The 26,521-nt window shown below is 39.6% G+C and overlaps 1 protein-coding gene across 3 annotated transcripts in view; it reads left to right on the forward strand.

Moving 5' to 3' along the window:
• ush1c (Usher syndrome 1C) overlaps positions 1 to 26,521 on the forward strand; it is a 205,414-nt gene that overhangs the window by 25,117 nt on the left and 153,776 nt on the right. For all 3 annotated transcript variants that reach the window (XM_072592221.1, XM_072592223.1, XM_072592222.1), the window contains exons 3-4: positions 5,027 to 5,170; positions 15,219 to 15,357. In XM_072592221.1, the coding sequence (XP_072448322.1) occupies positions 5,027 to 5,170; positions 15,219 to 15,357 (283 nt within the window). The remainder of the gene's footprint in view (positions 1 to 5,026; positions 5,171 to 15,218; positions 15,358 to 26,521) is intronic.

Genomic DNA, 26,521 nt, shown 5'->3' on the forward strand with positions numbered 1-26,521 from the left:
TGTTTTGGCAGACCACAATAATCTTTCTTGTTTGATCTTAAAAAAAAACACATGTCGACATTTAAACTGAAGAGCTTATTTAGCCATATTCTGTTGAAGACTCATGCAATTGATCGTGGTCTGTGTCCATTTTTATTTGTGAGCCTACATGGCGAAGAAATGTTAACTTGATTTTTAATGATGTGTTCAAGGAGATAGAAGGAGGTTCAGCCGATCTAAATGTAAGCCTGCCCTGCATCTGGTAAAAATTCCTTAAAGCTTTCCAACAAAATCCACTGATGTAATCATCTGCAACAGACCGAAGGAATGCTTGTGTTCCCCCATCAGCCCAAATCTCCAAAACCATTTGTAAATCAATCAACTCAGCACAGAGTTTCCTGATCTCCATAGCTCAGTACAATGCAGGATGATTCACTTCCCAATTAAGTGACTGGGGAAGCTCAATTCCGTATTCAATGTGGAGCCAAAATGAAAATATTAGCATTTAAAGAACTTATTAAGATGGCCATTATCAGTCTATATCTTAATATTTTTATGAGCAGAGATAAAATCTTTGAAATTAACTTTTATAATTTACAGACATTTATAATATACAGAATCTTTATAATAAAAGAAATGGTAACATTATATCTCAAAATTTAAAATACTTTAGCATATTGATAAACATCTGTATTTGTATTTGTTTGAACGTTTCTGTGGTAATAACTTGCTGTTTGTGTTATGGTAGTTTACTGGTGGTATCTAGTAGCATAGTGGCCTGGACCAGTGATACATAATTCAAATCCCTCTCGGGTACTTCGAACTTAGTTTAAAAGTTGAATTATAATGGATTGTGTGGAATTATTTACACTACAGTTGATGGCTTTTAAGTTCAACCTCTTTGCCAAGATTAAAATTTAAATTCTGCTTGGGTATCTTGGGGTCAACTTTATGCATGTGCAAAATTCCCAACTTTCTCAAACAAAAAACTTGTGCAGCTCATGACATAACTTAGATCACGACCATAGCTTTGAGCATGTACCAATCACAAACCACTACCAGTATAAATGCCAACACAAGATACAGACTAATATCACAGTGTGCAGTAGCATTAAATGTATTAAAAGCATTTGGCTGCACTTTTGTGTTTACTAAGTGCAACATGATTTATTAAATTAGATCACCATATTTTTATCCTACTGCCCAATTTAAGGAGCTAAGTCAGAATGTTTTGGCATTAAATGTTTAATCCATAGAATGATAAAATGCAAAATGAATTATGAACTTTATTCTGCATAAAATAATTATTTTGAAAAGAGTTATTAGTTTCCTACTGTCACAGAAATGTTTTGTAAGATATATTGTTTCCATTCATTACTTGAATAAAAGAAGCACAAAAGGAACTGAAATGTAGACGCTGGCAAAGTTTCCATGTGATCTTTGTAGGGAGAATGGATGTTGTTTCTCAGTGGTCTTTTCCGACTCAGTTTCATGGATGTTTGCCTAATTGCTTTTGCCATTCATAAAGCAAAGTCCTGCAGTGTTTGGATAATCAGTGAATCAACAGTTCTTAATAATTTATTCCTTTGCTGCATTGTTCAAATTCACTGCTATATCATAATAACTTGTGTTTTCTCTGCCTTTTTATTAATTTATTACATTTCCAGATCACACAACTTGTATCAGAATATTTGAAATGTCTTTGAAATAGCCACTGAAAATACTTGTGCGAACTTGTAGAAATCAAGTTAGCTGAGCTGTAATAAAATACTGCAAGGACATACCAGTTACTGGGTTGATGAGACTCTAAACTTTGTTAAACTGACCCTTGACCAACAGTTGTATCTCTCTCCCGACCAACTTCTGACTGAATCCTTTAGCTAATCATAAACTTAATTCTGAACTCAATTAATCCTTCACTTTTTCATGAACCTTGTAACTAACTGACTAGAATTAATTATAATGATTTGATGAGATTTTTTAAAAAAGCACAAAAGGTGGGATAGTTGCACGAGGTGGTGGCAGAAACGGCGTGGATAGAAGAAACTAATCATTATGGATCAAGAATTAGAAATAATTGCTAGTTTTGAAAATCATTATTCAACTTCAAAATGTACTCTCATGTAATATTACTAATGGTAACTGATAGTAAAAAGATATTTTACTATTTTAAGATTACTTTGCTTGCAAAGGAAAATTGATAATTTAATGATTCTCAACCCATGATTTGATCTGATTTACTTTTAAATATATTTTCTGTGAAAGAAAATCTCAGCACAAGTTCAGTTTCTCAGTTGATTGCTGTGCTTTTGTACATAACTGCGCAAGTTGGGCAATGTGTTCTGTAAGTGGCTACTAAAAGATATGTAAGGATCCTTGAATACTACATTACAAAATATATTGTTTTACTAGATAATTTGTATGTCTAACTTGCATTGTGGATAAAGGAGGAACCAGTGGATATGCTGTATTAAATTTCCAGATAGGGTGCCACATTGAAGGTAATTGTGAAAAAAATCAAAGCTCATTGATGTAGGGGGTAACATATTAGAAGATGGGTTGGCTAACAGGAAGCAGAGAATAGGTGTACATATGTCTTTTCAGCTTGGGCAGATGTAAGGGATGGTGTACCACAGGGATTAGCGCTGCAACTGCAATCAATTACAATTTTTATAAATGACTGAGTTGAAAGGACTGAAGGTATGATTACCAAATTTGCTGACAGCACAAAAATAGATTGGAAATAACATTGTGAAGAGAACACAAGTGGCTTTGACATTTCAAAGATGTGGCAAATGGATTGTATGTGGAGAAAATGTGAAATTGTCTATTTTGGCAGGAAGAATGTAAAAGATGCATGTTATCTAAAATGGTGAGAGATTTCAAAGCTCCAGAGATGCAGAGGGATCTGGGCATTCTTGTGCATAAATCACAATTACAGAAAGTAATTTAGGAAGTTCTAATTTATCACAAGCAGAATTGATTTCAACAGTAGGGAGATTGTACTTCACTATGCAGTGCATTGTGAGACTGCATCTGGAGTAGAGTGTGCAGTATTGTTTACCTTATTTAAGGGAGGATGTAAATGTATTGCAATTCTAAAATGGCTTGTGAGGTAATACCTGAAATGGCTGGCTAGGTTACGCTTGTATCTGCTGGAGTAAGAGAAGGCCTAACTGAAACAAAATCTTGAGGGATGTTGACAGGCTAGATGTGGAAAGGATGTTTCTGTTTATCAAATAATTTAGGAATAGGAGTCCCTGTTTAAAAATCTGAGTCACCCACTTAAAACAGAGAATATGTTTTTTTCTGAGGGTTGTGTGTCTTTGGAACCATTTTCATGAAAAGGTGATGGAAACAGAGTATTTGAATATATTTGAGGCAGGGTTAGATAGATTCTTGGTAAGGAGGATGTTTTAAAAAGTTATCAGGTTTAACTGGGAATGTGGATTTGAGTACACAATCAAAGGAGCCACAATGTTATTGAATGGCAAAGCAGTCTTGATTGGCCAAATGGTCTACTCTTAATTCATATATTCCCATAAAGTCTGTTCCGATATAACGCAATAGTTCCACTCTTATGCAATGCCGCTTTATGATAAACTTGCATAATAGCAGCACCATTTAAACTAATGGGGCCGGAATCATGTTTGAGCCAATACAGGTAAGGAAAGTTCATGCCTTCCAGATAATGGTCTAAATTTATCAATTACATTATAGCCAAATTGTGTTGAAAAACAGTGCACTATAGCAGAACTAACTATATACTGAAACTCAAGTTAATTTTTCTCACCACTTGGTACATTTATAAGAAGTATCCACTCCTGTTTCTGTAACAGTTTTGAAATTCCTGCATCAAGAGTTGAGCTTTGATAGGCAAAAGTAAGGACTGCAGATGCTGGAAACCAGTGTTTAGATCAGAGTGGTGCTGGAAAAGCACAGCAGGTCAGGCAGTGTCCGAGGAGCAGGAAAGTCGATGTTTCGGGCAAAAGCCCTTCATCAGGAATAGAGGCAGGAAGCCTCCAAGGTGGAGAGATAAGAGTTAGGCTTTGGTGCCCAACCAATTTTCTTGCTGTTGTAATGTTTTTAGAAATTTCACTTTTCTCTTTTTTCACTTGCATTCCTTTTAAAATGTAATTTACCTGTGAGCTTTTACAGTTCTTGAAAAAACTGTACCTGTAACTTTTACAGATGTATTCTGTGCAGAAAATATTTACTGAAATGCTGAGTGCTTTTAGGATATTTGAACATTGTTTCTCATTTTCAACACCCATACTTTCTTTTGATTTTTATTCTTTGCATCACAATCATAGCTTTTTTTAAATTTTCAAGATCATCCAGATCTCTTTTCAAAATTCTATTCCACAACTCTTTCTAAAGTGTTATTCCACATTTTATCGATTAATGAAATGCAAAAAGAAAATCTCCTAACATAAGAAATATAAACAGTAGTAGACTCTGTGTCCCATTGAGCCTGCTCCTAAATAGAGTTCATGTTGTGTCATGAATTCATGAATTCCATATTTAAAACAATCTTGGGAGAAAGAAAATTGAAATATCAGCATCTCCGTTGGACTAGCAGCATTTTCCTACTTTTAATTTTACTTTTTATGAGTTTGCCAAATTTAATTGACTAGGAGTAAATTGTATGGCTTAATCATACTAATGAATGATGTCAATAAATCATGTTAATAGTCTGAATCATAGTTGGTTACTGAATAAGTGCAGGTTGATATTTGTACGTTTTGTATTTAAATTATATATACATACATACACACACACACACACACAATACCATTTTGCAAAAAGGTGTTGGGATGTAAGTCTGGGAAGGGGAGGAATGAGTGTGACAAGTACCTCTTTGGATGAATGAGTGAAATAATTATTGTTGAATCAAATGACAATATCAGTGGCAATGTTGAAAGAGGAAATTGGGAGATGGATCAAGTGAGTCAAACATGTGGGGATATGATGAGATAATGTGGGGGAAAATGTTAGGAAACCTATTGTTTTATCTCTGGCCAACTTTGTTTCTTTTGTGTCTCAGGTCTATGGATCTCCCTGTTCTGGTTGGAGACCTAAAACTGGTGATAAATGAGCCAAGCCGTCTGCCAATGCTTGATGCCATCCGACCCCTTATTCCACTAAAACATCAAGTGGAATATGATAACCTGACACCAAAACGATCACGGTAAGATGAAGATACACCAAAGGAAATCAAGGCATAGTTAATTTAGAAAATAGTAATATAACTCAGAATAATTTCCTGGAAAGTTAAAACATTCTCTTTGTAAGAAAGTGCATTTGTTTTCATTATTAGAGCAAAAGCCATTTGCTGTCCTTTCCTTTTTTTTACTGACCTAAGCAAATTTCTATCTGTATGCTAATGTGACATTACCAGTGGAGTATTTTATTAGTTTATCCTTTCCAAAGCTCTTGAGGTGGATGAAGTACTATGAAATAATTAATTCGTCATATTTTTAGAGGACTGCCCAAACAAAAAGGGAAAGATTATATGTATATTTAAAATATGTTTATATTTATGCTAATACACTGCTATGTAATAAGCAGCAGAATATTCCTAAATTTCAGCAATAGTCTGTATATTGGTATTCGACAGTTGTAAAGTTGATCAGGGCAGTTATTTGCTAAGAAGCTTGATTTCCTGTTGAAAGTTGAGTGTCAGGATGTTTAGTAAGGATGATCAACAAGGCTGTTGTGATTTGGCAAAGATCAAATCATTTATAGGCATCGAGGGTGCTAAGTTTGATAGTGCAGGGATTGCAATGTCCAAAATTCCCTACCATTTCTTTCCAATGCAGACAACACAACAATTTTGACCATTCATATCACTTTAGCACCTAATCCATTCTAATTGTGTTGCTTAGCTGGATATTTGACCAAGAGACCAATAGTGAGACCAATTAAGTCTAGTCTGCACCATTCAAAGCAAGCCTGCATCTCTTTTTGCTGCAGTAGCAGTTACTGGTAGTCACATAGGAAGTAAATGGACCTTGGAAATATTGAATGACAGCACAACTTAGGAGATTTTGGATTGAATTTTGCTAGAAATCAGCCAGATGTCAATTTTGACAGATTTCATGGAGAGTTTCTTTCTGAGCGATTTACAATGCACTAGATCTGTCTGGTGCCCCATTCATGCTCTCTTCACTCAGCAATGGTGGAAGTACTGTCACTGCAGAGACCTCCATTTTTTAGAGCTGACCAGGACAAAGGCAGAGGTTGTCCTTCACAGTGGACATAATGGAAGGGGTACAAAAAGGCAACGTTTCAGTGGGCACATAGCTGACACTTCACTGCAGTCTAAGTGCATATTCACTAAAGGTTTACCATTTAATAACCAAGCTACATGGTTGCCTGCCCTTTGTGACATCTCATCAGACTCCCCTCTCTAAATGAGTTATGACACGGACTCCGATAGCCAAACCAAAGCAGCATTCCTACCTCTGTATTTGCAAATTAGTAAAACTAAACCATCAAAGACCCCCCAATAATCACTCCAATAGTTCCTAACCAGAGTTTTGAATAACTAATCCCAGACTTCACAAGTAATTTATTTCCAAATCCTGTTTTTGTAACTTAAGTAAAAGACTTAACTAGTTATGAAATACACAATAACTTTAGCAGAGAAAAAATTAAACAACATTGTAATCTAATTAATGTCTAATTAATTAAATGCAAAACATTTGTTTTCAGTTCCCATTCACAGACAGGGGAAAACACATATTTAAAAGCAAAACAAAAGAAAATAACAAAACTGGCTAGATTACTCAAATGGCTTCCACAATGTATTATTTCACAGGTATAGATTTAGTCTCCTTGGTTGCTTTTCTGAAACTGTTGATAAGGGTCGCCTTCTCAGCTCAATCATTCAGGGGGATATGGGCCAAATGCTGGCAAATGGGACTAAATTAATTTTGGATATCGGGTCGGCATGGAAGTGTTGGAGTGAAGGGTCTGTTTCTGTGTTGTTTCTGTCTGTGACTTCATGACTTTAGGATCAAGGAGGAGGCAAGATGAAAAGCCTGTCTTTAGGCTTCGATTTTTTTTCAGCATTCCATTTATTGCATGTGGACACGAAATGCAACTGTACTTGATAATCTGAGATCTACAGGCTCTAACCTTAAACTTGCATTAGGGACTATTCGCTACATGCACTTCTCTCTTCAAATCTAATGGACTCTGCCTACACTATTATTTATGCTGAATGAGAGCAGTCCCATTACACCATTGTAAGGCTGCTGCAGAGTCTTATAACCCTTATACAGTAGGAACTTATCTTATGGCATTGTTGGTGAATAGGGAAGAGGGATCACAGTTACTGGCACTGCAGTCAATATGTTCTTCAGAGAGAGCCAAAATGGAACAGGGCTGTTTAGGTTTTCTTTCTCCAGCTCTATCACCTCCTCAAGTCCTGTTCCTCAACTACTTGCAGTACAGCTCGGGTAAGAGCTGAACGCACAATACAGTGTCGAACGTTTGCAGATGCCGGTGTTGGACTGGGGTGTACAATATTAAAAATCACATGACACCAGGTTATAGTCCAACAGGTTTACTTGGAAGAATTAGCTTTCGGAACGCTTCATCAGTTGGTTGTGGAGTACACAACTGTTAAGACACAGAATTTATAGCAAAGGTTTACAGTGTGATGTAACTGAAATTATATATTGGAAAATGCCTTGATTGTTTGTTAAGTCTCTCATCTTACAGATAACTATAAACTGGTGTTGTGTGATTTTTAATTGTGTCCAACATTTGATGTGATTCCACAATTGGAAACATTTGCTAAATAATACTGGATTTCTGAAAATTTACATTATTAACTAATTTAGGACAACCATTTGGATTCATAATGTGGCATTTGCCTGTTCTGGTAACTACAAATATTAATGTGCAGGGCCCTGTTCTCTCAAAGAGAAATAATGTGTACATACACACACTGTGCCTGATTAAACTCAACAAAATAGATGACAGCCATTCTGTGGTTCAGTTCTGGAGGCAATTTATTGACAAATCAAAGACAAACTGCATGGTTTAAAATTTACCAGAAACGTGGGAATTAACTATTGATAATCATTTAATTGGTGCATCCCAGATAGCAACACTCCACCAAACACTCAACACTCTCATCTCATTCAGTCTAAATGTTGTTTGCCCTTTACTTGGGTATTGCTTGTGAATTGTCCTGAATAATGCATGATGAAATGATTTAACAAAGTCTTTTTTTCCAGCAATGCCCCTTTAGTGTAATAAAGCCTTCAGGATAATATCGGAAAAATCAGACAGTGAGAGAATTTACATAAATGGACACAATATTTAAATAATATGCTAGGGATGTTTCCACAGATCATAACTCACTGTATAAGTCCAGTGCTCTTCTGGGAGCATGAGATTGCAGTTTCCCTGCTGTAGTGATGTTCATTACCAAGTTTAAAAAGTCAGGTACCACATCTACCTGACTTTCTCAAACAATCTTTTCTCATATGCAGAAACAATGACAGCTTTCTAATATTAAATGGGTTCTACGAAAACAGTTTGGAAGTGCTCTTGTCTGAACAATACTTGCAATTGTTATCCATGCATTATACAGTAATGAATTCACTTGGGATCATACAGCGGAACTCTCTACAATAAAAAGCTTTTTATGAAGAGAAACAATGTTGAATTGTTGAATTTCCTTGTTTTACTAGATGCTTGAGTACTTATTGACCCACACCAGGAATTCTGAAGCCTTTTTAATTATATGACGGGAATTTACTTCGTGGCTTTACTGTATCTCTTTCAAGCTTCAAAATAAAAATGGAGTATCCATGAAAGAAGGAATTAATTAAAACATGTCACTCAACTAAGTTTTATAGACAATGAATGTAACTCCTGCTATACTTGACCACAGTTTGACTTGTGATTGGGGAAGACCATTTAGCCCATTTCACTGCATGCATCAGAGATATACTAATGTGCCCATGGTAGTTAATAATTGTTTTTGAATAGATTCCATGAGCATTTTTTTTTTTAAGATTACTTAGTGTGGAAACAGGCCCTTCGGCCCAACAAGTCCTCACCGCCCCGCCGAAGCGCAACCCACCCATACCCTTACATCTAACACTACGGGTAATTTAGCATGGCCAATTCACCTGACCTGCACATCTTTGGACTGTGGGAGGAAACCGGAGCACCCGGAGGAAACCCACGCAGACACGGGGAGAACGTGCAAACTCCACACAGTCAGTCGCCTGAGGCGGGAATTGAACCCGGGTCTCTGGCGCTGTGAAGCAGCAGTGCTATTACTTGTGGATGTTTCTTAAATTATTAATAAGCCTTTGTGTGAAGAAGGGATTCCTGGCATTAGTCCAAATAATGCCTTATACTGGTTTGAATCCACTTTAGTTCCATTCGTTTTTCTACATACTGAGCAATCTTGCATGCTATTCTGCTCTGTCTATAAGAAACATCCCAGCATACCAGTATGAAGTCCAACTGGGGGAACAGCACCTCATTTTTGTTTTAGCGCTTCAGAACCTTCAGGACTCAATTGAGTTCAACAACTTTTACAGATGAGCATTGCCCTCCATTTTGATTTCCCCTCCATGTCCTGTTTGTATGGTTCACTCTCAGCAGTTCACAAATACCATTAACACCTATTCAACATCTATATCTTTCCTGTCATTGCACTCACTTTGTCTTTTGTACTGAGAAGTCTCCCTATGTGTTTCATTTATACCTCCACCCCCTTTGCATACGGGATGTAAACGATCAGGGTCAATCATCCTGACAGCGAACGCCCCCACCCAGATCTGAAGAAGTATCAAATTAGACTTGAAATGTTACCTCTGCCCCTCTCCACAGCTGCTGCTTGACCTGTTGAGTTTCTCCAGCACTTTGTTTTTATTTCAGATCTCTAGCATCAGCAGTAATTTGTTATAATATATTGATCCTCTGTTGGCATATCATGACTATACTCTACATGAAGCACTTCGATGTCTCATTCCACCTGCTTGGAAATCATGTTTCAAACCTGTGATTTCATCCAACAAGAATGAACATAGCAGGGACTTAGAGCACATGTAACTTCCCTTCTGTGTTATATGTCATTCTGAATTGAAAATATGTCACTGTTTGTTCATCATTTCCATGTCAAAATGCCAGAAGTTGCTGCGAGCAAAAGGATCTCATATTGTATTGGACCAGACCAAACTCCCTCAAAATATATCAAGATGACAGTCTAAACTGTAACTTTTTTCTAACGTTAAAGGCAAGTGCCAAGCCTTGCATTCTGGATACAATTCTACCAGTCAAACTATCAGATTTGAAGCAAAACACACTTTATTCATACACTATAGTTAAAATACAACAAAAGTAAAAAGAAATTGGAATAACTTAACTGTATTGGAAAACTAAACAGAATAATAGATTACTTAACTAATAAACAATGTTCTAATATAGTAACATCCCATGAAACCTCCTTGACAAAGGCAAGTTCAGCCAAATAGATTGTCCCACAGGGCAGTTCTCCACTGCGAGGAAAACACCAAGAGAAAACTCAGAGAAGGAGAGTAGCAGGGAGAAATGTACTGCAGCTTCTACCCAGCTTCAAACCCCAGCAACAACTACTGAAGAGTAAAACTAAAAATTCTGGTCCTGGGGGAGCTTGCCCCACCCATTCAGGCTGCATTTATTGTTCCTACTTCAAAAAATATGTCACATGCTGTTTATTTTATGGGCTTTCAATAGATAGTTCAGCATCTCTGCCTTAAAACGTCTTTTCAAAATACCCAGGACAATATATACCTCTTAAAGCAATAGTATTGTCACAATATTGATTGCGTGGTTTAAAAAGATGGTTCCCCATTACCACCTGAAGTCATTTTGGATGCTGACACAGCCAGTGATGCTTTGTCCGTTTGGTGATGGCGTGGCTGTCTGGGTTTAAAGAAAGAAAAACCCACCTCTAGCGTGAATTCTTTCAAAGTTCCAGGACCCAATTTTTTTTCATAATTCTGGTCCCTGATACTGGGACACGAGCTCCTATTCTTCTTGACTCTTCTCTTCATAATTGAAAGTTTCTCTTCGTATTTGAAGGTGGAAGGTGGTTACCTTTCTGTGGAGGCAATTGCAGATGGTCTTGCAGGACAACCTCAAGAAGCTCTGAACCTAAAATGCCAGGCTTCTTTCTCTCCCGTCTTGACATTGATGGTAGCAACCTGTGCTAGATAATGCTGATCAATAATAACAGCGCAAGTCCCATAATAGATGATTGCAGGAATCTTGAATAACGTAGCAATTTCATGCTGTACAGTGCATCTCGACTGGGGTAGCACTTCGGCAATCCAGTATTATTTCAGAGGATAGGTAAGTCTCTTTGAGCTCTGGTATCTGCAGTTCTGATACAATAGTCTAACAGTGAATAGCAACAAGTTGACCTTGCACAAATTGCGGGAGATAATGTATGACAGCAAGATCATTTCAGATTGAGCTTGCAATACAGTACCAAAACCTCAAGTGGCTTCTGTTTGAGTTACTATCGAAATTGAGACTCGGACCCTCAAATGATTTATTTATAGTTGAATCTGTTGTGTGTTAATAGAGTTGGCCATCATTTCCATTCTGAAAGGATGGTCCCTGTGTCCCATGTGAATCCCCGTGCCAAATTGGTGCTGACTCCTCCATGCTACATGACATTGGTTGTGGGCTTTCTGACAAACCTCAATGCACCAAGCATTTTGTTGTGCATGCTCAATATTAGTGAACTTTGCTGTCAATCACCTTGTCCGGTCTATAAGCACTTGTGTCCTTGTCTCACCACATACAGGTCCCCTTCTAGGTTTATCCTCTAAGGTACATACATGGCATTATCTGAACTGGAGGTTGCAGGTGACAAGTTTTTTTTTTAAACTTCTTTGCTGCTTTCCTTTTCTTCCTCCCCATGTTCTTCCACGACTGCCTGGCCATTTTTGGTAATAGAGTGGGGAAAGATATGTGTTTAAGTAAGGAAAACATGTGTGTTTATACTATTTGCAGGTTTTAAATGAGAAGAAATAGTGGGATGTAAAAGGAGGATTAGGTTTTAGCCCTGTACAAGCCACAGCCTCACATGTGGCAATTTCATTGAACACCATTCTGTCTATTTGGAGTAAGGACAAACAGCTGAGACTGTCTGCTGAAGGTTAGATACTGCCAATCTGGATAAGGCTGTTATGGTGCAGTGGTATGGTCCCTACTTCCGAGCTGGAAGTCCTCAGTTCAAGTCCCACCTGCTCAAGAGGTGTGTAATAACATTCTTGATAAGGTTGGTTTGAACATATCTACTGCTACCTCCAAGTGTGTACCAATGTGTCAATATATCAGTGAATGTGGTGAATTGTGATTGGGTAATGAGTCTGTCACAGTTAAATTGCTGGCAGTGTGTTCAAGGTGTGACTGAGAAGCTTGCAGCACTGCTAAGTAGGTGAGAGTGAGGCGAAGGTGTGAATGTTAGGAATAAATTCTGATTGCTTCTTCTTCTTGGTGGGTGAGCGTTGGGCGTCTAAGGCTATCGGTGAGATATTGCAATTGAAGATGCATTTACTGACCATGTTCACTCTTATAAGATAATTGAACAGCTTGAATCAGTGTTCTGAAATTGTTAGAACATAAGAAATAGGAGTAGGCCATCAGGCCCATTGAGCCTGCTTCGCCATTCAATAAGCTCATGGCTGATCATTTTGTGGACTCAGCTCCACTTATCCTGCCTGCTTACCATAACCCTTGATTCCTTTACTTCTCAAAAACCTATCTACCTTTGCCTTTAAAATATTCAACGAAGTAGCCTTAACTGTTTCACTGTGCAGGGAATTTCACAGATTCACAGCCCTTTGGGTAAAGAAGTTCCTCCTCAACTCAGCCATAAATCTGCTCCTCCTTATTTTGAAGCTGTGCCCCATAGTTCTAGTTTCACCTGCCAACAGAAACAACCTCCCTGTTTCTATCTTATCTCTTCCCTTCATAATTTTATATGCATGTATTAGATAGCCCCTCATTCTTCTAAATTCCATTGAGTATAGTCCAAGTCTACTCAATCTCTCCTCATAAGCCAACCCTCTATCAGAATCAACATAGTGAACCTCCTCTGCGCCCCCTTCAGTGTCAGTAAATCCTTTCTAATGTTGTTTGAGAGTAGGCTTCTGCCACATTGACTGACTGCCTGACGGACTGACTGCCACAGTCTGACTTCTGAGAGTTCATCGGCAGGGTTCCCTGGCCTTCCATGGATTGAAGACATTTCTCTTCCTCTCCAATGCAGCATCCAAAAATTTTAGAGCCTGTTCTTGGGTCATTCTTCTGTCTTTCCCAAATTGGAATCACTTTTAAAATTACTTCTGGCACCTTTTCCTAAAAATTATTAGCTGGTGTTAGGTAGTGCCAGCTTACTTGAAATTAATGTTAACCCCTCTCATTAATGCAGCCACTCAGTCGCGTGTTTCATGCTGGCTACACACTACACTATGAAGATTTCATAAACGGACAGCACAAAGTTTAGATCAGATGCAATGGCTATGACTTTAGGGCACACCACCATTCTTATGACCATTTTCAGAGTTGTCAAATTCTGCAGTCTTTGAAGTGCAATGATTGTTATTATGTAAGTTTTGTGGTAGCCAACGTACACTAAAGTGCAAATCCTAAAAATATTAAAGCACATTGTCAGCTAACCTATTACCCATCCAAACTGCAATCAGCTTCAATTCATTTGTGTTTATTGTCATATTCCATTTCTGATAATTACCACGTACAATAATTACTATAAAAGACTTCAGTCGAAAAGTGTGGCAGTGGAAAAAAACAGCAGATGCCTGATCTCCAGCATCCACAGTCCTCACTTTCTTGAAAACACTTGAGACTTGTATGAATTTTCAATAACGTCTCCTTAAGTAAATAATTTGCACCCAGTGCTGGCAGATCCCCCTCATACTGTGAAGCCTAGAACTACCTCCATGCTGTCAGAATCCTCCAACCCTCTCCTTTGTTACTAGGACCTGAGGCATCACATAAGTATTTCTGTTACGATTAGGTACACAGGACAAAGGTCTGCCTGGCCCATAACTCCCCAGCTGGGTACACTCTCTCTGCCTCCTTCCAGCATCACCTTCTCAAATTCTGCCAAACTCTTTGCTTTCCACATTCCAAAACTCTACAGTATTTTTGCTGAATCCCAGGAACAGTCAACTAAATGCTGCCAAATTTGAGTAGTCTCAATCCTGCTTTATGGATTCCAAGAGCACCATTCCAAGTGCTGCAAAAGCCATCGATTGCCACATTGTCACTGTTTGCCACTGTTGTTTTCAATTCCGATGCAGGTCAATGCTGATGACTAGATCCCACCTGTTAAGTTTTTGTCACCAGGTAGCTGTATATTCTAGATTTTATGAAATAGAAGAGATAAACATAAAGTACATTGGTTTAAAAAAGAATAATAATATTCAAGGCAAAATGACACTGTTCCACAATTTAAATGAAAATCTACCATTTTATTGATGTAGCAAGTGTCAGATGGAGTGATCCTGCTCCCCACTTGTATTGCTGTTCCTCTAGAAGGGTCAATCTGGTTAATTTGTTTCTTATGTTACAGGCATGTAAATTTATCACTGTCTGTGGCTTGTCAAGTGCTTGCACCTTGTGCAAACTTGAACATAAATTTTATAAGCAAGTTTACGATATAGAGCAAAAGTGATGCTGACCTTTTGTTACACCCGACTCCTGAAATTTAAATGCTTTCATAAAAAGTTCAGAAACAGGAATGTGTCTAATGTAGTACTCTGTCATTGTAATTGTTACAATAAATCTTACCAGAAGACCATTTAAGAGATTTTCTGTCTGTGACACTTTCCCTGTTCTTATTCCACCCAATATCACAATGAAAAAGAGAAAATCTTAACCAATATCAGGAAACCATATATGATGTTGATTTAAATATTTTAGATTAAATCTGAAGCCTTATTGAAGTTTAAACAGGAAATGGACCCAAATACCAGCTCACAAATAATTTAAAAAGTTGAAAATTGAAGCTCAGAAGCAAAGTGCCAACGAATGGTCCACTTGCTCTGCGATGTATGCCGATGTATTTATGTATAATTTCAGGCTGTGGAAATCTGCACTCCCAATGTATGAAGGAAAAAATTGACCATTATATAAATGGAATTTAATGTATATTTGTAATTCAGTATTCTTTTTTAACCCTGAAGGAAATTGAAAGAAGTGCGTTTAGATCGAACTCATCCTGAAGGCCTTGGCTTGAGTGTGCGAGGTGGTTTGGAGTTTAACTGTGGCCTCTTCATCTCTCAGTTAGTAAAAGGAGGACAGGCAGACAATGTTGGTCTACAGGTAAGGATGACTGTCATGTAAGAGAGGTGAAGTGCTTCAGTAAACATCATCTATCTTTGTAACAGTGCTGAATGCTTGGTTCACCAAATTATTTATTTGACAGTGGCCCATCTGCAAGCTCATAAAAGGAGAATGACCTTTTCAGCTTTAGGTTGTTTAGCAATGCCCTATGATAATGCCAATATCAGATTAGATGAATTGCAGAGTTTTGTGACATTTTTTAGAAGGTCCCTTCTTTATAGCACATCCCGAAGCATGGCTGAAGAAGGATAGTGACAAATTCGAGCTTCTCCAGAAAGCTGGAAACTACAGCCAGTTCATCAAATAAGTTTAGCAATTTCCTTAATAAAACCTATTTCATGTATTCACTTTGTGTGAGAACAGGTTGATATCATAACAATTATGGAGATTTCAATTTGAAAGGGTTAACATTTTGAGCCAGTCACAAATGAACACTCAGGATCAAACCAGGACAGCTGTGCTCCTGCTTAATGCTGGGCTGCTGGGTTTGTAAGGAGTCAGAGCAATAGTTTGAAGGAAATGGATACTGACACTAAGGTTGGATGTGTATGGGTGACACAGGAGGTTAGAAGCAGGGGTGTAGTGTTATGTTCTTAGATTCCATGTGGGTAGCAATGCAATGACAAGGATCGGAACAGAGACCATATTTCCTGTGCACATTATCCTAATGCCTCTGTCTTCTCAAGAGTAATCCATGACAGAGTTCCTGATAACACTTACTTTGCAGGTTCACTACCTCACTCTATCAATGTTCTTTCTCACATCTCCATCTTTGTATCCACCATTAGCACTCAGTCTCATGATTGTGATTTCATGCCTTTCCCTCATTATTGTCTTCACCCAATGAACTGCATCCATTGACTGAACATATGCTTACTCTGAGCTTTTTTACTTTGCTCCTTGTTGGAGAGGAAATACACATGTGAATGACCATAAGATAAAGGAGCAGAATTAGGCCATTCAGCCCATTGCGTCTGGTTGGCCAATTCAACCATGACTGATATGTTTCCAAATCCCATTCTCCTGCTTTCTCCCCATCCTCTTGACCCCTTTACTCATCAAGAACCTATCTATCTTTGTCTTAAATACACTCAATGATTTGGCCCCCACTGCCCTCTGCAGCAATGGGTTCCACAGATTCACCACCATCTGACTGAAGAAATTTCACCTCCTTTCAGTTCTAAAGCATCGTCCCTTCTCTCTGAGGCTGTGCCATTAGATCCTAGTCTCTCCTACTAGTGGAAACATCTTCTCCATGTTGGCAGGATGTGAGTTGTATGAGCCTTCCATCAACCTAAAACTAACAGGGATCAGCCTGTTTTTTTTTTGGGAGATGTTATTTTTGGCAGCCTAGGACAGGAGTAGGTGACAGCACCAATACAATTATTGTTGTACCAGAAAAAGAGGAAAGGACGAGGACCTGAGTCAGTCTAAAACAATGAACATTCTGCATATCCCAAGCAGACACAGGCATATCTAAAACCTACAAGGGCCCTTACAGAAACACTTGTACTTTGAGTAATGAATAAGATTGAAGAAGTTGTTCAATATGCAAATAAGTTTAACTGCTGCTGGAGGCAGTGTGGAGGTTTGAAGGCCTGCAGGTGTGAGCATATAAAGTTTGGATCATCACGTGCCTATCTATGCTTGTTATTGGTTGCTTGACTTTTGTTTTGAAAGGATATATATCGGTACTTTCTCATGCCTTTTCCCATGAAGCATTGCCAAATGCATAAGTGAGAGTAAAGTAGTTATATTAAAACATTCAAAGTATATACTCAGAGGTACAGTCACAGGTATAGCCACATTTATTTAAGGAGTACAAAAGAAAATAAATTTAGCAAGTTTGTTATCTTCTCCAGTGACAAATAATATTGCTTATTACCATGGGTAGAAGGTATGCAATGGATTTTGGGCCACGTACTCCGACCCTTTTGAAGTCCATTTTTCATAATGAAATTATACATTTTATGAGGCAGATTTCCACTCCACCCTGTAAGGATATGCAAGAGTTGAGAAATAAGGCATTCAGTATTGGAGAATAGGACCAAGTTATTCCTCAATTCGAGAACTACTGGGCAATCATTTATTTTATTCAGTTTTGTTTTTGAAGATCCATTGTATTTGTTTTAACTTGTGTTTCTTTTGAAGATTGGTTAGTGCATTTTACTTATTTTGTTAAATGTAACGTTGGTTTGCTGTATCTGTGGTGCATTCATCCAGTAGTATTTTATCAATAAAAGTAATTAAGTGCAATTTCCATTGCTGACCTTTTTAGAAGTACATGGATGACTTAACTTGTCAAGCGGTATATTGAATATGTGCAACATATTATTTGAAGTCACATTAACATTGTCAAGTTGTTGGTCATAAATTGCAATAAATTGAGGATAAATTTCCTTCCATAAAATATAATTGATCGGATCTCTAAAGACTCTTTTGTTATTTGATTGCCACATTTGGCTCCTAAAGAGACTTTCTGATGGACAATTAACCAGTTTGTTGAATAATTATGATACACGGGAAGTTCATTCTTCAAAACTGCAATCTCATGGTATAGCAGACTCTGTCTGGAATTTCACTGTCTTTGCAACAGTTACCTTTCACTTGATTCTTTTTTGCAAAACAAGTTCTTTTTTCACATTACTGTTTAAGCTCATACTTTATTCATACTGGAAAGAAATGTGCAAAATAAAATACATACCAACTAAGATACCCTTTCCTATTGTACATAAAGTAAGATTTCTGTGTTGCTCCTGCGCTGAAAGTAAATAAAAGCACAAAATTTAATTTTCTCTGTTTTAGCCACCACTAATTTGCATTTTGGCAATTTAGTATGAAAATGGTAATAATACTCGTAATAGTATTCTCTCCCTCACAGGAACAATCAATCTGCAGCATTAGTCAACTATTGATTTCATAATTGGAGATATATTAGATGAAAATTGTCCAAATATCTACCAGTTTTAAGGGATCCATAATTATTTGTAGAGTAATTACTTCAGATTTGTCACAAATGAATATATTTGAAGTTTGTAAATATTGTTACAATCCCAGATGATGTTACTGGGACAAGTCAGATCCCAGAGTGAACCATGGCTTGATACATCATATATTTAATTTTTCTACGTGGCTAATATGGAGGTTAGTCATAGAAACATGAAGCATCGGATATTCTTCATTACCAAAATATAAATTTCAATACAAAGAAAAAGAGCATACAAAGTTATATATAGTACAATCGCTGATATCTTGCACCCAAGTGTCCAGAGTTCTCATGTAGCTGGCAATCAGAAAGGTGTATTGTAGTTCTCCCACAACAGCATAGCCCAAGATTCAAATTGGAAATAAGAAAGGTAACCTCCTGCAGAATTTACTCCGAGTGACTGACTTACTGGGACAGGATTCGATTTCTTAGCTCTGGGAACTGATAATTTGGTGCCTCATTTTCCTTTTGATTAAAACCTCACTGATAGTATTTATGAGCAGTTGTGGCCACTGGTTTTTAAAATACACATTTATCTTGTAGCAGCAATAGGTTGATTTCTCTCAGACGCCACTAATATTTCTAAAGTAACTGGCAGATTCAATTCCCATTCCCCATGCATATCAGATATGAGAAGGATCTAAACAAAAACAGCAAAACCACGTTTCAACTATTTTTCCAACACTTTCCTTTTACAGTTACTTAATCTCAGAGAAATATTAATCTTATTTAATCTCAAGTTTTTTATTTAATCAACTCTTTGTAGTAGCTTTCTCTTGGACTACTGAGACAGATTTATGATTTGTTTCTGAGACTGCTAGCATAAACCTCTCTCACTTCTGATGGCCTAAACATTTTCAGTTTCAAAAGCTTGAAGATTTTTATACAAACTCACCCAGTTTGGAAGCTTCACAAACTAAAATCATTTCTGCTGAGGTGACTTGTTCCTTTGAACTGAGAACATGATTCCTCTGCTATGAGGAAATTATTCCCCCTCCTGAGCACAACTCCTGAATTTTATGAGCTGCAATCAGGAGCTATAATAATGGACTCTGGTATGTTGTAAACCCTGCAGTATGTTCCATCCAATACAGGTGTACTGCTTCACTGGATTACAGGCATTATTGGAAATGATGTGTTTATGTTACTGTGACAAATAACTTTCAAACCATTTTTTAAAAAATTCATAGACCAAACCCCACCTGCCTATATTTTAAAATTAAAATCCAACCTTACAGAACATGGAGCATAGAATATAGAACAGTATAGCACAGTACAGGGCCTTCAGCCCTCTGTTATGCTGACCTTTTATCCTACTCTAAGATCAAACTAACCTGCACACCCTTCATTTTACTAGCACCTATGTGCCTATTCAAGAATTGTTTAAATGTTCATAATGTATGCTTTCACTGCTGCCAGGCGGAAATGGATACTGCAGATGCTAGAGATTAGAGTCAAGATTAGAATGGTGCTGGAAAAGCACAGCAGGGCAGGCAGCATCCGAGGAGCAGGAAAATCGACATTTCCTGATGAAGGGCTTTTCCTCGAAATGTTGATTTTCCTGCTTCCTGGACACTGCCTGACCTGCTGTGCTTTTCCAGCACCACTCTAACCCTACCACTGCTGGCAATGCATTCCATGCACCCTCCACTTTCTGTGTAAAGAACCTACCTCTGACATCTCTCCTCCCTGGGAAAAAATCTCTGGCTATCCACTCTGCCTCTGCCTCTCATCATATTGTACACCTCTATCAAGTCACCTCTCATCCTTCTTCGCTCCAATGAGAAAAGCCTCAGCCTCTCTTCATAAGACATGCCCTCCGGAACAGGCAGCATCCTGGTAAATCTCCTCTGCACCCTCTCTGAAGCTTCCACATCCTTGCTGCAATGAGGTGGAACTTAACGCAATATTCCAAGTGTAGTCTAACCAGGGCTTTAAAGAGCTGCAGCATAACCTCAAAGCTCTTACATTCAATTCCCCTACCAATGAAGGCCAACACATCATTATGATCTGTTGTATACAGTACATTATATTATAAGTATTGTCACAATATTTAGAATGAATCACTTGCACCACAGCGAAATTCAACAGAAAAAAATGTTTCCTTTATTTGAGTTTTAATTGCTAGTGCTGCTAGTTTTCCCCTCTCCTCTATGTTTTGTTAAATTATGTCGCATGCTAATAGCTAAGCATGGAGTTAGAACATTTGAACCTGCATCATTTAAATAGGCCACTCAGATCAAGTAGCCCATACTGGTGTTTACTTTCCAAACAAATCTCCACAAGCTCTTAAGTCCTTTTCTCCAATCCTTCTGCACTCTTCTGTGCCCTCCTCTGCAATGAATCCAACAAGTATCCCCTTAACTGCTCCATTGTTATCAGCTTCATCCACTGCACATTTCTTTCCAAACGTTTTGATTCTTTCTGGATTGTGGTTCTAATGGGCCAGCTGTTCTTCCGTTCATCTTCGAAATGCCCATCACTACAACTCCTGTTGAGATGGATTACTTTTACAAAGATTATTGAATTCCGACTGATCCACATAAAGTAAATGCAGGACAATATTTCAATTTCAACACTATTACTGGAATAAAAAAAATTAAAACCAACACTTACTTAACATTATTTAGTAAGCAACTCGTATGCTATTACTACAGAAAATATGTCCTCTCTCTAACTATAAGCAAGGCCAAAATGTACAGTTATTCTGCTGAGGCAGTTTTTAAAGGGGCTTCTCTTATATTCTGGAGAAGTCCTGAACTGACTATCAGCAGTAAGGCCAGCTCCTATGATCCTTCCCAGCTCCCTGTGTTACCAGCATGAACATTCCAGATTCATTTGATGCCATCAATGTGTTATTCAACCAGTGATTGTCTTTCCTCCTGTAATATGTCTGGTCGGCCACAGAAAAGACATGCTCCTCTCTGCTAACTACATGGCCTGCAGCCTTTCATCTCTCTTTGAGAACTCCTCTTTCTGTCTGAAATCTTGGACACTAAAAGTTTGTTCACAGCATTGTCCCCATTCTAGCCATGTAATCATCTTGGAAAACCTTGCATTCATGAAACCATTCATTATTCGTGAGTCATGACAATGGTAGTCCACGCCGTCAAGGTTTGTCAGGAGAGGGTGCACTGTGCAGAGTTAAGTGCATTCTTGTCCTCATCTGAAATCCTTTCAGGAGCATTGTCCATTCAGAGTTATTAAACATGCATTAAAACTCGAGTTCTCAAACCATCCTCTGATGAGATCAGTTAAATTCCACACAAACAGAGACTGCCCACCTGTTTGACTCATGAAGACATCAGGAAGAATGATACTCCTTTGGCATTTTTTTTTTTTGGGCTTGTTTTTGGCCACTTATTTGAATTGCTGAATACGGCACAGCATGTATGTTTGAAAGGACAGCAAAGTAGCAGGTCCCAGCAATTTGACAGTGCTAGAGTGCAGCTCTTACATGACTTACTGTAATAGGTCAAGTTGACTCAGTAGCTGGGACATTTCTGGATCCAGTAGGGTTCCCAATACTTGGTTTGAAAGCAGAACAGGAGGTGGAGAAGGTAACTCCATTTTCACAGACACTAAGACACAGGGTGGTACTTCACAGACTACAGCAGGCAGGCCTGCCATCATATTAAAGATGGCTGCCTGCCCAAAGAGCTGTTGGTCCTATCAGAGGCATAGCATGGAGGGCAAGGCCACAGTTATGGACATGCACCTTCAAAACCAGGTGCAAATCCTCCTCTTTTAAGCTCCACTTAACCTTATTTGTGCTTTTAGCCTATATATGTTTTTGCATTGCCATTTTAATGTTACTGTCATTTGTGGATTAGTTATCAACATCTGTCGTCATCTCAAACCAGGGTCTAGTATACTCTCATTAAATGTCTACATCCCATTCACTCCCTTTTGTTCTGACTGTGGATAAGAAATCTTTCCTCCCTGTTGCCCTGACTTCCTGGCCTCATCTTTCAGCTTGCTTTGTTGTAGGTCTCAATCTCCTAATGGCCTGCCACTTTTGGTCTTTCCTGGCCCTCATGTCTCCCCAGTATTGTTTTGCAATGGCCTTACCTCCCACCACCTGTCTCACTTTTCAGGTTGAGATTAGGTGTTCACTGCTTCTGCGCTCCTTGGTCCTTGGACTTTCTGAAATCAAACTGAAGTCCTGAGCTCCATCCTGTGGCAGAGGTTAGTCAGTGCAGATAATCTTGGATGTTCAGATTCTGCAACCAACTTCTACCACTATTGGAAGCATGGTCAATCTAACTATGGCACAATGAACGTTAGTCGACAAGAAATCTGTATTGTAATTCTTTTAGATTTATTGGTTCATTTTATCTTACAAGTTATTTTAGCTAGTAATGTACTTTTACACACTTACAATATTTCAACTTTTACATTGTTTATTCTGGCCAAAAAAACAAATCCCAAGGAACCTAACATTGATTACAATGGGAAACTATGCTTCATTGCATGTTATTTTGCTTACATTTGTAATTTTCAGCCACAATTTTAAGTGACTATGTGTTGTAAGTAGGTTCTGGGGACACCAGAGCTTATTAGGCAAACTGCAAGGTTGAAACTGTGTTGCTGGAAAAGCGCAGCAGGTCAGGCAGCATCCAAGGAGCAGGAGAATCGACGTTTTGGGCATGAGCCCTTCTTCAGGAATGAGGAAAGTGTGTCCAGCAGGCTAAGATAAAAGGTAGGGAGGAGGGACTTGGGGGAGGGGTGTTGGAAATGCGATGGGTGGAAGGAGGTCAAGGTGAGGGTGATAGGCTGGAGTGGGGGTGGGGGCAAAGAGGTCAGGAAGAAGATTGCAGGTTAGGAAGGCGGTGCTGAGTTCGAGGGTTGGGACTGAGACAAGGTGAGGGGAGGGGAAATGAGGAAACTGGAGAAACCTGAGTTCATCCTTTGTGGTTGGAGGGTTCCTAGGCGGAAGATGAGGCGCTTTTCCTCCAACCGTCGTGTTGCTATGGTCTGGCGATGGAGGAGTCCAAGGACCTGCATGTCCTTGGTGGAGTGGGAGGGGGAGTTGAAGTGTTGAGCCACGGGGTGGTTGAGTTTGTTGGTCCGGGTGTCCCAGAGGTGTTCTCTGAAACATTCCGCAAGTAGGCGGCCTGTCTCCCCAATATAGAGGAGGCCACATTGGGTGCAGCGGATGCAGTAAATGATGTGTGTGGAGGTGCAGGTGAATTTGTGGCGGATATGGAAGGATCCCTTGGGGCCTTTGGAGGGAAGTGTGGGCGCAAGTTTTGCATTTCTTGCGGTTGCAGGGGAAGGTGCCGGGAGTGGAGGTTGGGTTGGTGGGGGGGTGTGGACCTGACGAGGGAGTCACGGAGAGAATGGTCTTTTCGGAACGCTGATAGGGGAGGGGAGGGAAATATATCCCTGGTGGTGGAGTCCGTTTGGAGGTGGTGGAAATTATGACGGATACGATGTATATGGAGGTTGGTGGGGTGGTAGGTGAGGACCAGTGGGGTTCTGTCCTGGTGGCGATTGGAGGGGCGGGGCTCAAGGGCAGAGGAGTGGGAAGTGGAGGACAGTGGTGGAGAGCATCGTCAATCACGTCTGGGGGGAAATTGCGGTCTTTGAAGAAGGAGGCCATCTGGATTGTACGGTATTGGAACTGGTCCTCCTGGGAGCAGATGCGGCGGAGACGAAGGAATTGGGAATATGCGATGGCGTTTTTACAGGGGGCAGGGTGGGAGGAGGTGTAGTCTAGGTAGCTGTGGGAGTCAGTTGGTTTATAGTAAATGTCCGTGTTGATTCAGCCGCCCGAGATAGAAATGGAAAGGTCTAGGAAGGGGAGGGAGGAGTCTGAGACGGTCCAGGTAAATTTGAGGTCTGGGTGGAAGGTGTTGGTAAAGTTGGATGAACTGTTCAACCTCCTCGTGGGAGCACGAGGTAGCGGAGGAAAAGGTGGGGGGTGGTGCCAGTGTAGCTGCAGAAAATGGACTGTTCCACATATCCTACGAAGAGGCAGGCATAGCTGGGGCCCATGCGGGTGCCCATGGCTACTCCTTTGGTTTGGAGGAAGTGGGAGGATTGGAAAGAGAAGTTGTTCAGGGTGAGGACCAGTTCAGTCAGTCGAAGGAGGGTGTCAGTGGAAGGATACTGGTTGGTACGGTGGGAAAGGAAGAAGCGGAGGGCTTTGAGTCCTTCGTGATGGGGGATGGAGGTGTACAGGGACTGGATGTCCACGGTGAAGATAAGGCGTTGGGGACCGGGGAAGCGAAAATCATGCAGGAGGTGGAGGGCATGGATGGTGTCCCGAACGTAGGTGGGGAGTTCTTGGACTAAGGGGGACAGGACCGTGTCGAGGTGTGTAGAGATGAGTTCGATGGGGCAGGAGCAGGCTGAGACAATGGGTCGGCCAGGGAAGTTGGGTTTGTGGGTTTTGGGTAGGAGGTAGAAATGGGCGGTGCGGGGTTGTGGGACTGAGGTTGGAGGCGGTGGATGGGAGATCCCCTGAGGTGATGAGGTTATGGACGGTCTGGGAGATGATGGTTTAGTGGTAGGAGGTGGGGTCACGGTCAAGGGAGCAGTACGAGGAGGTGTCCGCGAGCTGGCGTTTAGCCTCAGCGGTGTAAGCTGCAAGGTTGGGCAGGGTCACTGATTGAAGGTGGTGCCATGGGCAGAGGATGGAGCTGTATATTTGTCGGCCTGAGTCCAGAGTGCTCAAAGGAGGGTCCCCTCGTGAATCAACGAAAATGACAATCTCCCCTTCCATCAAGTGTCTTATGTCACTAGTAAATGCCAACAGAAACAGATGAAGGTTGCTAATTGCACACTTGAGTGGATTAGCTGAGGTTGAGGCTGTTACCTTTCACCCTCTTGCAAAATAGCAAAAGCATGGGAAGGTGTCAGCCATCCACAGGTTAATCAGCATCTCACGGAAAATAAATTGTTTGAATTGGTAAAAAGAATGAAGTGCAGGAGAAACTCAGCAATTCTGGAAGGAACTGTGGAGAGAGAGAGTGTTAACATCTCAAGTTCAATATAACTTCTTTGGGATTCCAATCATGGTTCAAAACTTAAAGCCTTTTCTCTCTACACTGATGCTGCCAGACCTGCTGAGTTTGGTCAGCAGTTTTTGTTTTTTTTTTACTTATACTTCACTTTTAGTTTAATTTGTATTACTTTATGAGGAAATGATTGGTTTTGTGTTCAGCTAAAAGTGGAAGAGTTTGCCTTATTATATCTCTCCTTCGTGCATCTTTAAGATTCCAAATGTTCTAGAGCCAATAAATTATTTTTTGAATTTCAGTAATTCTTATGTAAGTAAAACTGGCAGCCAATCTATAGCAAAAGTGATTCTGCTATTGATGAACCAAATAATCCACTTTTGTTAGGAATGGTGTTGGTCAGGCACACAGGGGACATTTTCCTTCTGTGAATAGTGCCATTGGATTGGGAACAACATTTTATCCAAATGATGGCATATCTAACATTACAACATTTGTTTAATACCACATTGAAGAGTCAACCATGATTATACACTCAGGGCTATAGTGTTGATCAAAATTCAGCAAAAAATAGATCCCTAGCGTTAAATAGATGAAAGGCAGTTTGTAAAAGAGGAGGTGACAGAAACCATTGATTTTCTCCCCTTCTCTAGTTCTTGTGGAGATATGCCATAAGTTAAAACACAAACAAGACACAGCTGCAAGAAGGCAGGGTCGGGGGGCGGGAGTGCAGACGTGAGGAACGTGAAAGACTGAGATCATACTCATTATTCAGTCATGAGTGCGGGACGCTTTGAAACGTCAAAATGGAAAATAGAGTGTTGTTCATATTGAGCTTTGTTGGAAAACTATATTGGTGATGTATCAGGGTGATAATGTCAGCATGGGAACAAGGGGGTTCATTGAAATGGCGAGCGACTGGAAGGTCAGAGTCGGTTGTACGGACAGAACAGCGGTTTTCTGCAAGCAGTCACCCAGTCTGCATTAGGTTTCATCAATGTAATGACAATCTCATTGGTAGCAGCAAATACCGTAGACCAGATTGAAAGAAGTACAGTAAAACTTTGCTTCACCTGGAAGGTGTTTGTGCCCTTGGACAGTGAGGTGGGAGCAGGTGAATGGGCAAGTGTAACACATTCTGGAATTTCATAAGAAGATGCCTTGGGAGAATGAGGAATTGTTGGGGAGTGAT

Source organism: Chiloscyllium punctatum, chromosome 22 (assembly GCF_047496795.1).
Source record: "Chiloscyllium punctatum isolate Juve2018m chromosome 22, sChiPun1.3, whole genome shotgun sequence".
In the NCBI taxonomy this organism is placed as follows: Eukaryota; Metazoa; Chordata; class Chondrichthyes; order Orectolobiformes; family Hemiscylliidae; genus Chiloscyllium; species Chiloscyllium punctatum.